We start from the raw sequence: 12,651 nt of genomic DNA, 5'->3' as shown, positions 1-12,651 counted from the left end.
CAAATGGATCACAGACCTAAATGTAAAACCTCAAATCATAAGAACCTTAGAAAATGAAGGACATACCCTCATGGAAATTGGAACTGGCATCCAATTCCTGAACAAAGCCCGAAACCCACAGGCCATAAGAGAGAGATAGACAAGTGGGACCTCATTAAACTGACAATCTTCTGCAAAGCCAAAGAAACCATCAAGAGAGCAGGGAGACAGCCTACAGACTGGGAAAAAGTCTTTGCCAACTCCAGGTCCGACAAAGGCTTAACATCTTGGATCTACAAGGAACTCAAACATGCTGAAAAGAAAAAAAAAAAACAACCCCATTATAAAATAGGCAAAAGATATGAACAGACACTTTGCAAAGGAAGACATCCAAGCAGCCAACAGACACCTGAAAACATGTTCAACCTCACTAATCATCAGGGAGATGCAAATCAAAACCACACTGAGATACCACCTAACTCCAGTCAGAATGGCAATTATCAGTAACTCAAAAAATAACAGTTGCTGGAGAGGGTGTGGTGAAAAGGGAACACTTCTACACTGTTGGTGGGAGTGCAAACTAGTGCATCCTCTGTGGAAAACAGTACGGCGATTCCTAAAAGCTCTAAATATTGACCTCCCATATGACCCCGCAATCCCCCTACTGGGAATATATCCTAAAGAACTCAAATCACTCTATAAAAAAGATACCTGCACACGTATGTTTATCGCAGCATTGTTCACAATAGCAAGAACATGGAAGCAACCATGCTGTCCATCAAAAGAGGACTGGATTTTAAAAATGTGGTACATATACACAATGGAATACTATGCGGCCATAAAAAAGAACAAAATCATGAATTTTGCAGCAATCTGGATGGAACTAGAGTCTATAATACTGAGTGATCTCTCACAGAAACAAAGATCTGAGTATCACGTGTTCTCACTCATATAGTGGACCTTGAACATCCAACATAATACTATAAGAAAATGACTGACAGTGGTGGGAAACTATCGGGGGAGGGGAAGGGAGATGGGATTAACGGTAGTAAATATCTGTCTGGGGATGGGCAGACACCTCTTATCAACAAGGGTGCCTGAACGAAGCATATTTGTATACCTAACCCTTAACTGTACCCCACAATATCACAATAAAAAATATTGATTAAAAAAAAAGATAACCTTCACTTGAGACTACTGTAAGAAAGCAGGATCCTCAGGACACAGGTAGATTTCAATTAAAGCACTAAAGCATGCAGGTAAATGGCATAGCTAAAGAGGCTGAGGGTGGAGTAGAGTTTGCTGGCAGTAATTAGGGTTTCTGTAAAGGCCACTGTTTGAGAGTTCTGTTGGTGTCAGTGATTGAGATTGATAGGATGAGAGTTTTGTGGTCATGAGAGATAGAGATCCATGCGTCCTGTGGGTATCAATGGTTGAGGAACCTGTGGGAATATATGATTGGAGTGTCTGTGAGGACAAGTGATTGGGGAGATCTGCTGATGCTAGTAATTAGGAGGTTTGCTGGAGTCTGTCATTTTGGAATTATAGGCTCAGTGATTGGGAATCCAGTAACAGTCAATGATGGGAGGTTACTAGGAGTGGTTGGAGGTCTGTGGGGTTAGACTGGTGACAATATTCAGGTAATTGATTGGTGGTCTGTAGGGGTAAGGGATTACCTTTAAATGTTAAACAAACATGTTTGAATATATATTTACTAGTATTAGTACCAAAATTCTCTAATAGCTGTGTCATTCTTCTCTTATCTGCCTAAAGGATAACTTGAACACTTTAATATCTCCCCTACCCCAACCTCTCCCATTTATAGTTCTGCCTATTTTTCTGACATCATACCTCTTGATTTTAAGGATGCTATCATAATAGCTGCATAAGCACACTGCCAAGTTACTTAAATTTAACTAGACACTTTATGGGGTTTGTTATTCATAGTTCTCTTTTGTGTATTAAATCTTTCCCAATCTTGAAAAGTTTATTCTAGTCCTATTTTCCTTCTTTAAAAAAAGTATTCCTTTTCTTTTTCTCCTCTTCTTCTCTTCTCCTTCCCTTCCTCCCCCCTTCTTCCCTCCTTCTTTATTTCTAAAGTACATTGATAGTATACTTTCTGCGGGCTTACATGCCTAAAATATTTTCCTTTTGCTGCCAAACATAAATGGTTTTTTTGACTGGTTATAACAATCAAGAGTCTCAATTATTCTACCTCTGAACCCTTTAAACTGTAATAAATATGACTCCACAGCTACCCCAGCATCAACCTTCTGGACTCCAGCAGAAAAAATAAATAAATATGACTCCATAGCCTTTTAGCATCCATTGTCATAGAAGAAAAGATAAAGACCGATTCTGTTACTTTTTTGATTTTTTGGTTAATTCTCTTTCTATCTGATATCCATATGATTTTATGCTCTTGAACAAACACATTAACAATCGGGACATTTTTTAATATGATTTTTGTTTCTCAAAAAAAAAAAAAAAGAAAAATTAGGTAGAAAATAGATGTCCCGTATAACATGATCAACAGTGAATGGTCAAGGTAAGAATAAATTTTTTTTTTGTCCAAATGATTCACCAAATGTGGATAACATTAGACTAAACAGGAATGTGCTATTACAGGGATCTGTAACATTCAAAGATGTGACCATGGCCTTTACCCAGAAGGAATGGAAGCAACTGGATCCTGCTCAGAGGAATCTATACAAGAATGTGATGCTGGAGAACTACAGCAACATAGCTTCAATGGGTGAGGACAATCCCTTTATATTCAAAATGTGTCCACTTGATATCTTCTCTCTGAAGGCCTTGATAGGTTTGGTCTTGATTTTTTTTTTTTTTGAGTTGGAGTCTCACTTTTGTTGCCCAGGTTGGAGTGCAGCGCTACACTCATGGCCACCGCAGCCTCGACCAGCTGGGCTTAGCTGATTCTTACACCTCAGCCTTCCAAGTAGCTGAACCTACAGATGCATGCCACCATGCCCAGCTAGTTTTGTGATTTATTGTAGAGTTGAGGTCTCACCAAGTTGCCCAGGCTGGTCTCAAACCTCTGGCTCAAGCAATCCTCTCACCTCAGCCTCCCAAAGTGCTGGGATTATAGTCTGAGCCACTGCACCCAGCCTGGTCTTGAATCTTATAGGTCAAACAGTTTAATCCCTTTTGTATACTAGGCAGGATATTTGTGCCCCTGCCTCCAAAATGGAATAATCTACTCAGTTGCAGTACGTGAGCATCCACATTGTAAAACTTCAGAGGCTATGTATTCTTTAGCCTTTAAAGACCCTGAAGCACAAATGCTGGGCTTTTGTTTCTGGGAGAGTTGTTCTAACACTCAGTTTCTACCATTTCTCATGAGCAGGATGTCAAGCTTCCAAACCAGACATTATTTCCAAGCTGGAAAAAGGAGAAGAGCCATGGTTGGGGAAGGAGAAAAGACCCAGTCAAGGTCATCTGAGTAAAACAGCAGGATCCAAGCAAATAGGAATTGATGAAAGTAAGTTTCTAGTTTCTTGGTGATAATGTTGGAATTTTTTAAAGAATAGTTTATTTTTAAATTCTTCTTAAATCCTAGACCTTTCTTTCTTAACTAAGAAATAGCAATAGAAAAATATCAAAATCTTCTAGGTGAAGAAGAGCTCAAACTACAAAGATTCTCTAACCTTAGAAATTCTGATATCTCTTCTTTCTGTGAACTTGTCCACATGACAGGTTCTCATGTGAGGTAAACTATAGTAGTGGCCTAGTGTTAAATATGGGAGTTTGGTTATACCACCTGTATCGGTCAGTTTCAACTAAGTTTTGCTTGAGATGACCCCCAAATCTTAGCAGGAATGACCCACAAATCTTAGCAACTTACAACAAGAAATGTTTACTCTTGCTCAAGCTGCAGCCCTGTTCCACATTATCTTTATTGGGGACAAGGCTGAAAGGGCATTTTCCATGTGGCAAATTCTGGTCTCATGGCAGAGGGAAAAAGGAAAGAGCGATAGCTTTTAAAAATCACTGCTTATAAATTCTAAATATCATTGTTGTCTCACATTTTATTGATCAGAGCAGGCTACCTGGCCACTCTGAATTTGACAGGGTGGGAATGTATAATTCTTCCACCAGGAAAGGTGCTAAAATTCAGATGATCATGCATTTAGGAAGGCCTGGTAGGTGTAATCCTTCTACAGGGAACATAATATAGTCTATCACACCACTCAGATTGTAGGGAGAAAAGGTGAAAATCAGGGCTCTAAACCTTTGTTACTAGCTCCTCAGATGCCTAGCTGATCCTTCCATATAGTTACCTGTCCTTATCCATATGCTCCTTTGCTCAGTTTTCAGAAAAAGCAGTAACTCTCTTTGCTGTTCTTCCATTTCATCCACCTACACTCCAAGATCCCAGTGTATCAAATTCTCTCCTGTGTGTTCAGACATTCTTCAATCTGTCCTCTTTCCAAATCTCTTTACGTGATCGCTCCTGCTCTAAGCTATGTTGTTTCCCTCCTTTTACTTGACCTGTAGTCTATAACATGTTATCATTTCCATTTTCTCTTTAACCTTTGTAGTCAAATCCCACAGAATTCATGCTTTTATCCAAATTTCTGACTTTAAAGTTTCCATTGCTTACCTTCCAGTGCATACTTTAATAGCTTTGATTAGACTGAAGTTCTTACCCACCTAGCTTAAATTGTACAACTTGAATTGGATCTTATCCTTTGTCTCTAAGTGCTTCTTTACTGCTTACTCACCAGTTTCTCTTCCTTCTTACTTTGCTGAGGTGTCCCTAAGGTTTTGTCTTCTACCATTTGTTCTTTTTTCTATTGTATTTTCCTCAAAGGGATTATTCATTATGCAAATACAAGCTATTTATTCTACACTAGTGACTTCCAACTGGACATCTCCATTCCTTTGTCTTACACTTATAATTGACTCACTTACACAACAGCTCATTCTAAGAGTGTCAGAAATTGAAAACTTTATATTTCTAAATTAGAGATTCTTTTCACCTTCCTTATTTTTATCAGAGTCTACTCTGATTTTAGGCCTGTCTTCCATGGAGTTACTATCCTCTTTTCAGTTTCTGTTTGTTTTTTTCTTGATTCTCACTGACATCACAAAAATCAGGTTCATATTATCTCATACTTAAATCGTTCCATTTCTTAGGTACATTTTCTAAATCCATTTTTTTCTAATTCATCTTCACTGTTAGCACCAAATATTAAAATATTCAGTTATTATTTATGTCATTACAGTCCCCAGATTAGCAGAATATGTGCTATATCTTTTTAAGTTTGTTCTGATCCTGAATTGTCTAAGACTCCATAAATTTCCTGATTCCAGAGGAATCAGTCCTTCAAATGATAAATGAAGAGACTCCATGGAGTTTCTGATCTATCTATTAATGGCTTGAGTTTTCACTCTTCTTAGTTTTCTTGTTGACATTTCTTTTTACAACTAAAAAAGTAATCCTGAGTCATTCAGGGTGTCTTTGTCATTGCTACAATCACTCTCCTCTTGGTTCAAGTTCTTATATAGTTATTGGAGGTTCTTCAAGGGAAAGACTATTCTGTTCCCTCCAATGTTTTTATGCCTATTTAAGTTTCTGAAGTTATAGCAGTTTTAGCTTAAAGTTTGATTTAGTTACTGTCTCAAATTCAAGAAAAGCTTCAAGCTTTAATAAAATGCTCAGTGACACCCAACTCTTCCCTAGTATTACCATATTATTATACCAATTCATTAGTTCAAATTCTCCTCTCTTCCCTCATAGTGAGTTTCTCTTATAGTGCTTTTTTTATTATTTCTTTTTTCTTTTTTTTGAGTTGGAGTCTCACTCCATCGCCCAGATTGGAGTGCAGTGGCACACTCCCGGCCACCACAGCCTAGACCTGCTGGGCTCTGGCGATCCTTCCACCTCAGCCTTCCAAGTAGCTGGAACTACAGGCGTGCGCTATCACACCTGGCTAATTTTTTGATTTATTGTAGAGATGAGGTCTCGCCAAGTTGCCCAGGCGGGTCTCAAACCTGCGGGCTCAGGCAGTCCACTCACCTCAGCCTCCCAAAGCGTGGGATTACAGACTGAGCCACCGAGCCCAGCTGTGCTTTTTTTCTTTGCCTGCTAGCACATGTCAGTTGGGACCAGCCCAATTCTTCATTATAAGCATTCTTATAATGTTACATGTCAAGGGGAAAGGTTTGAGTTTTTATTCCTTTCTTCCCAAAAGGAAATTTGCCTCCATCTTTTCCATCATCCTTGGGCATTAGAAAACACAACCTTGTCATGCCACCTAAAAATTTCTATTATACTTTTTCTCCTAAGATGCTGCATCACTTAATGTTTCCTAAATGAAAACACAACCAGCAACTCTATTTCTCCAAGCTCCCTACTGTATCTATATTTCCAAAAACTAATCTTCTAGTCTACTGAAATTAATCTTTTGAATGTCCTCCATGGGCGTCGTGGCTCATACCTATAATCCCAGCACTTAGGGAGGCCACAGTGAGAGGATTGCCTGAGCCCATGAGTTCGAGACCAGCCTGGGCAACTTGGTGAGACCTCATCTCTACAGTAAATCAAAAAGTTAGCTGGACATGGTGGCGCACACCTGTAGTTCCAGCTACTTGGAAGGCTGAAGTGGAAGGATCACCTGAGCCCAGCAGGTTAAGGCTGCAGTGGCGCCATGAACATGCCACTGCACTCCAACCTGGGCAACAGAGTGAGACTCCAACTCAAAAAAAAAAAAAAGTAATAGTATATACTGACTTTCTACTCAGAGACCATAAGTCTTTTCTGCTTGAGTCCAGTTTTCACTTTCTTCATGTCATATTTCTTTACCACCAAGTGCTATTTGTAAGGCAAATGTGGAGAAAGAGAGAACAAGCTGAGTAGTTAGGTGAAGAAAATTTATTAGAGGAAAGGAAACAAAGACTGGCCCTAAAGAAGAATCAGTAGCCTGTTCTTTTGGTGTGTCCCTCTTATACCCCCTAGCTGGTGTCTGATGGTCATGTAGCACACGTAGTCCTGAGGAAGTAGGTGTTGGTAGTCACGTAGCCCCCAGAAGTGGCCTTGAGGAAGCAGGCTGGTGCTGGTGGTCTGTAACTTTGAGGACACAGGTGTTGGCAGTAAAAACAAGACATCGCTTAAGCAAGCAGGGAAGGAGTGAGGAGGGGTGAGTTGGAGTTGTATTTCCCTTACACTGTTCACTTTCTCTTTCTTTCTGAACTCATGCAGATCCTTATATCTGCTGCTCTATAAGGCTCTTTAATTCTCACTCTGAAGTTTTTTCTGCTTTTCTATGTATATAGCTGAAAAAGGACATCCCTAGATGGCAGCCCCAACTCTTAAGGTTATAGGTTTTTATACATGTAGTATCCATACCTAGCTAATAGAAGTCTATGAATTTCAATTTCATATTCTGAGGAGAAAGGATATTATTGGACCACCTAGTGTTTACCCCTGTCCAATCTATTGTTTTTAGCTGGGATCTAGATCATATAATATAAATATGGTTGCCAACACCTTTCATTGTGGCTAGTGGCCTCAGACAAGGAAAGCAGGGGTTAAGAAGACATCTTAAAATGTGTAAGTATATAACGTATGGAGGAAAGAATGTGAGTAACCACTAAGAGCTGTGAATAACCTTAAAATGTAGAATGGGCAACTAGAATGACTTGACAAAAACAAAGATGTACTACATAGCAAACTGTTGGAAAGCAAGCTTGTACATACACTATAAATCAGATGGAGTAAAGTTGTTTGCCAAGTTAATTACTGAGAATTTTTTCATTTGATAAATGCATTGGGGGAACTTAGAGAAACTGGTTTTTTAGTACAGGAATCTCATTATTTTATTGGTCATGTGTGGTAACAGTTGAAAGGAAAGATCTATCAATGAGAAAAGATATAAAGCACTACAAGAGAAATTCACCATGAGCAATGGAAAGGTGGTACCCTTTCCTGCTTATTCTTTCAGTCACCTATCAGCTCTTCAGTATCCTTGATGGACTAACTGTATTCTTCTTTTCTGGCTCTTTTTGGTACAATAACAAAAGTTTACTTCAGCTAGCCTAACTAAACAAAGGAATTTTTAAATAAGGACATCTTGTAACCTAAGGGCAGGATATTTTAGCCAGACCATACCAGAGACTAGAACCAGAAACCTGGAAGCCATTAGGAATTGAAATTATGCAGTTGATCTCTTTGAGGACATATAGTCTTATGTGTCTGCTTCTCTCTGTATGTATGCTTCATTCTTTGTCCTGATGAGCTTTCTGTTTACACAGGAAGAATAGCTTTACCAGTACATGCTTTATAAAATTTACAAATCTTATAAAGAGACTAACTAGAGTCAATATTTTTAGAAGAAAGAATCCTATTGGGCATCTTGGTTTGAGCCAGATGTATCTTTAACTGTGAGTATAGAGAATTGGAGTAAAATAGTACAGGCTGCAAGTGTCCAATACTATGGACAGGTTGGCAGATATCAGGGTTGGGCAGCTTGGGCTGAGAAGAAACCTCAAAAAGTATGACCTACAGTCATAAGCTCTTTTAACTTCATCTATTCTCTGTTCACTACCCCTTGTGTTTATTTCATCTTCTATCCCAGGTTGCACATACATTTTTAAGCAGCCAAAGCTATTCCTAATTGCTATTGTCCATTTTATCCCCTCTTTTTATAACGACATTTCCCCCTGAAGTCCAAGATAATTCTTGATATTTCTTTCACATTATGACACTAAGGTTGAATAAATATTTAGCCTCACAACAGGTCACTTCTTTATAAGTTTTTCCCAAAATAGAAGAGTATAAAAACTCACAGGAATGTCTTATTGAATCCCATTTTAGAAGAAGTTCAACAAGATGATGATCAGCTTGAAAGTAATCAGAAAATTCAAAACAAACTTCTTAGGGAAGTTACATTCAAGAAGAAAACTCTAACTAAGAAGAGAGTCAGTGACTGTGGTTCATTGGGGAAAAAAAATAATGTGAATATAAAATGTGTTCCTTCAAAAAGAAGGCTTCCTAAAATTGATTCACATGGAAAGAGTTTGAAACAGAACTTAGATTTACCTGATCATATCAGAAACTGTGCAAAAAAGAAACCTAAAGCTGCTGAAGAACACAGGAATTCATTCAGCCATGGCTTATCTGATACAAAAAAAGACAAAAAGGAAACTAGAAAGAAACGTAAGCAATTATCCAACCATATCTCAACTGATAAGTGTGACAAAACTCAAACTGTCAAAAAACATGAGAAATTATGCCATCGTAGCTCATCACATACTAAGCGGGACAAAATTCAAATTGGCGAGGAACATGAGAAATCATCCAGCATTAACACATCTGCTAAGCATGACAAAACTCAAGCTTGTGTGAAACCCTATGAATGTAATCAGTGTGGAAAGGTTCTCAGCCATAAACAAGGACTCATTGATCACCAGAGAATTCATACTGGGGAGAAGCCATATGAATGTAATGAATGTGGGATAGCCTTTAGCCAAAAGTCACACCTTGTTGTACATCAGAGAACTCACACTGGAGAAAAACCATATGAATGTGTTCAGTGTGGAAAAGCCCATGGTCATAAACATGCCCTCACAGATCATATAAGAATTCATACTGGAGAAAAGCCCTATGAATGTACTGAATGTGGCAAAACCTTCAGACACAGCTCAAACCTTGTTCAACATGTGAGATCTCATACAGGTGAGAAGCCCTATGAATGTAAGGAATGTGGAAAATCCTTTAGGTATAACTCCTCTCTTACTGAACATGTGAGAACTCATACAGGTGAAATACCATATGAATGCAACGAATGTGGAAAAGCCTTCAAGTATAGCTCATCCCTTACTAAACATATGAGAATTCATACAGGTGAGAAACCCTTTGAATGTAATGAATGTGGAAAAGCTTTCAGCAAGAAGTCACACCTCATTATCCATCAAAGAACTCATACTAAGGAGAAACCTTATGAATGTAATGAATGTGGAAAAACCTTTGGACATAGCTCGTCTCTTACTTACCATATGAGAACTCATACAGGCGAAAGTCCCTTTGAATGTAATCAATGTGGGAAGGCCTTTAAACAAATTGAAGGCCTTACTCAACATCAGAGAGTTCATACTGGGGAGAAACCCTATGAGTGTAAGGACTGTCAGAAAGCCTTCAGCCAAAAATCACACCTCATTGTACATCAGAGAACTCATACTGGGGAGAAACCCTATGAATGTAATGAATGTGGAAAAGCCTTCAATGCAAAGTCACAACTTGTTATTCATCAGAGATCCCACACTGGAGAGAAACCCTATGAATGTAATGAATGTGGGAAAGCCTTCAAACAAAACGCATCCCTAACCAAACATGTGAAAACTCACTCAGAAGAGAAATCTCATAAGTAAAATGAATGTAGGCTATCTGTTAACTAAAATGAAGTTTTTTTTAAAACCTTGGAAATACTCTGAATTTAAAGAATGTCAGAAAGCTTTTGGCAAGAGTCACACCACACCTTGTTACACATGATAAAATTTGAAAATAGAACTTCATATAAAATCAGTGGATGGAAACAAGAATTTAAACTTGATATAAAGCCTTTTATGGAAAATGTTTTAACAATACTCAATTATAAATTATCTATGTGTTCATAGTGAAATAGAAAGTTTTAAAAATTGTGAATAATTTTAATCATTAAAAAAGGAGGAACAAGTTACATATGCTAACAATTCCTGGGTTTCTTCGTGTTGTTTAAATACCACATATTAGAATTGAATTTGCATATCTGCTTATTATCTTGTAAAAATGAGTGTGACCATTTGTATAAGCCCCCTCTTTGACATTATCACCTAACTCTTTCTTAATGACTGTGTTAGCTTGTGCATCAGCAGACATCTTTATAAAGGGCTGTTATTTATGTAAAAATGTTAACAAAAATTGAGAGAAAATGAAAGAAAGCAGCTGAAGATTCAAATGTGCAGACAGGGAATGATGTTTAAGATATATTGTGAAATGTAAGAAAAAGGATGCTGAACTGTATATATAGTATGCTCCCATGTGTGCACAATAGGGTATATTTGTTTACTTTTGTCTCTTTCTGTGTATATATGTGTGTATGTCTGTATATATATATTTGTATGTGAATAGACTGAAGAAATACAGGAGAAACCTAGTAGTGGTTGCCAATGGGCACAGGAATACAGGATTGTGGTTGGGGATGGTATTAAGCTCTCCTTTTTATTGTATATTATTTGATTTTTTATCATGTAAATGTGTTATTTTTATAATTAAAATATTTTAATATGCATAAGTCAACATTATTTAAGATTATGACTGAGCCCTTCCGTGGTATTTTTGGCAAAGTTTAAAAGTTTCTGTACTTATCCACTAATGATCATGAATCTGAGATATATATTATTATTATTTATTTATTTTTGAATTGGAGTCTCAGTCGTCCAGACTGGAGTGCATGGCCACTCCCAGCCACCACAGCTTCCGACCTGCTGGGCTCTGGCGATCCTTCCGCCTTAGCCTTCCAAGTAGCTGGAACTACAGGCGCACGCTACCCGCCCGGCTAATTTTTTTGATTTATTGTAGCGATGAGGTCTCAACAAGTTGCCCAGGCAGGTCTCAAACCCGCGGGCTCAGGCAATTTACTCACCTTGGCCTCCCAAAGTGTGGGATTACAGGCTGAGCCACCGAGCCCAGCCAAGATATATATTATTAAACTTGATATTGAATTCATAAAGACTTTTCCTATCAAACACAAGTTCTTTTATTAGCATAATGTATTACAACTATAACGGTTCTGTGTTTCCTCCATTTGCCATTTTTTTTTTCAGACTGATGATGAATTGTAATTGCAGGTGAGTGAAAGTGATTTTATAAACAATCACTCCATTTTATCTCATATTCAAAGCACTAATGCACAAGCATCACAGTTAGGGAATTCAAATGTATTGCAACAAATGTTACCCTTCCTTATTCTTGCCCAATAGCTGATATTGTTAATGGATCACTGAATTCTTTTTGAGCTAACCTGGAGTTGGCCTCAGAATCATTCTGAAGCATATATTCTGGAATATAGTATGAATCAATTTGGACTTGCACAGGAGACTTATTTGCAATTGTATAACTAGATTTTGTTTTTTTTCTTGGGTCAGAGATTAAAAATACATCTGGAAAAATTTTAAATGACAGGTGTTACACTAAAAGCAGAGACATAAGTAAAAAAGTGTTTTAAATTATTGTACCAATAGTTTAATACAATATGGATATATAATTGATATTATAAAATATTGTAATAATATTTCTCATGTGTGTTACCTTTTATATTTTTCACAGTACATTCACTACATTATTTCATTTATTCCTCAGAACTAATATATGAATCAGTAATTAGGACTTGTCTAATCATGTTCAATACTGTTCATTAAATATTTCACATAGATAATAGTTTAGCATAATGATGAGCTCTAAAAAATGTGATAAACATGTGATTAAATTTTATCTTTGCAAATATTTCCTATTCAATTCCTTCCTTTTGGGCTTTCTTGTTTCAGAGAATTATAAGGTATAGATATTCTATTGAGAATAGAAGGTGTGTGTGCATATACATGTACACATGCCTGCATGTGCGGGACTTGAAAGATCAAATCATAGATACTATGCCCTCATTTCCAAGTAACTTA

General features: G+C 37.5%; 1 protein-coding gene across 3 annotated transcripts in view; it reads left to right on the top strand.

The window, feature by feature from the left end:
• The window catches only part of ZFP37 (ZFP37 zinc finger protein), a 30,896-nt gene extending 19,622 nt beyond the window's left edge, over positions 1-11,274 (top strand). The window contains exons 2-4 of one of the 3 annotated variants that reach the window (XM_008064598.1): positions 2,653-2,734; positions 3,344-3,478; positions 8,819-11,274. In XM_008064598.1, the coding sequence (XP_008062789.1) occupies positions 2,653-2,734; positions 3,344-3,478; positions 8,819-10,368 (1,767 nt within the window). In that variant the 3' untranslated portion in view covers positions 10,369-11,274. Of the gene's footprint in view, positions 1-2,607; positions 2,735-3,343; positions 3,479-8,818 lie in introns of all 3 variants that reach the window. The other 2 variants (XM_008064597.1, XM_008064596.1) reach the window with 2 other exon arrangements.
• Positions 11,275-12,651: the final 1,377 nt, after the last annotated feature.

The sequence above is a fragment of the Carlito syrichta genome, unplaced genomic scaffold (assembly GCF_000164805.1).
Source record: "Carlito syrichta isolate Samal-C Ts95f unplaced genomic scaffold, Tarsius_syrichta-2.0.1 Scaffold307755, whole genome shotgun sequence".
Classification (NCBI taxonomy): Eukaryota; Metazoa; Chordata; class Mammalia; order Primates; family Tarsiidae; genus Carlito; species Carlito syrichta.
Note: the sequence above shows the minus strand (reverse complement) of the source record. Positions and strands in the feature narration are given on the sequence as shown.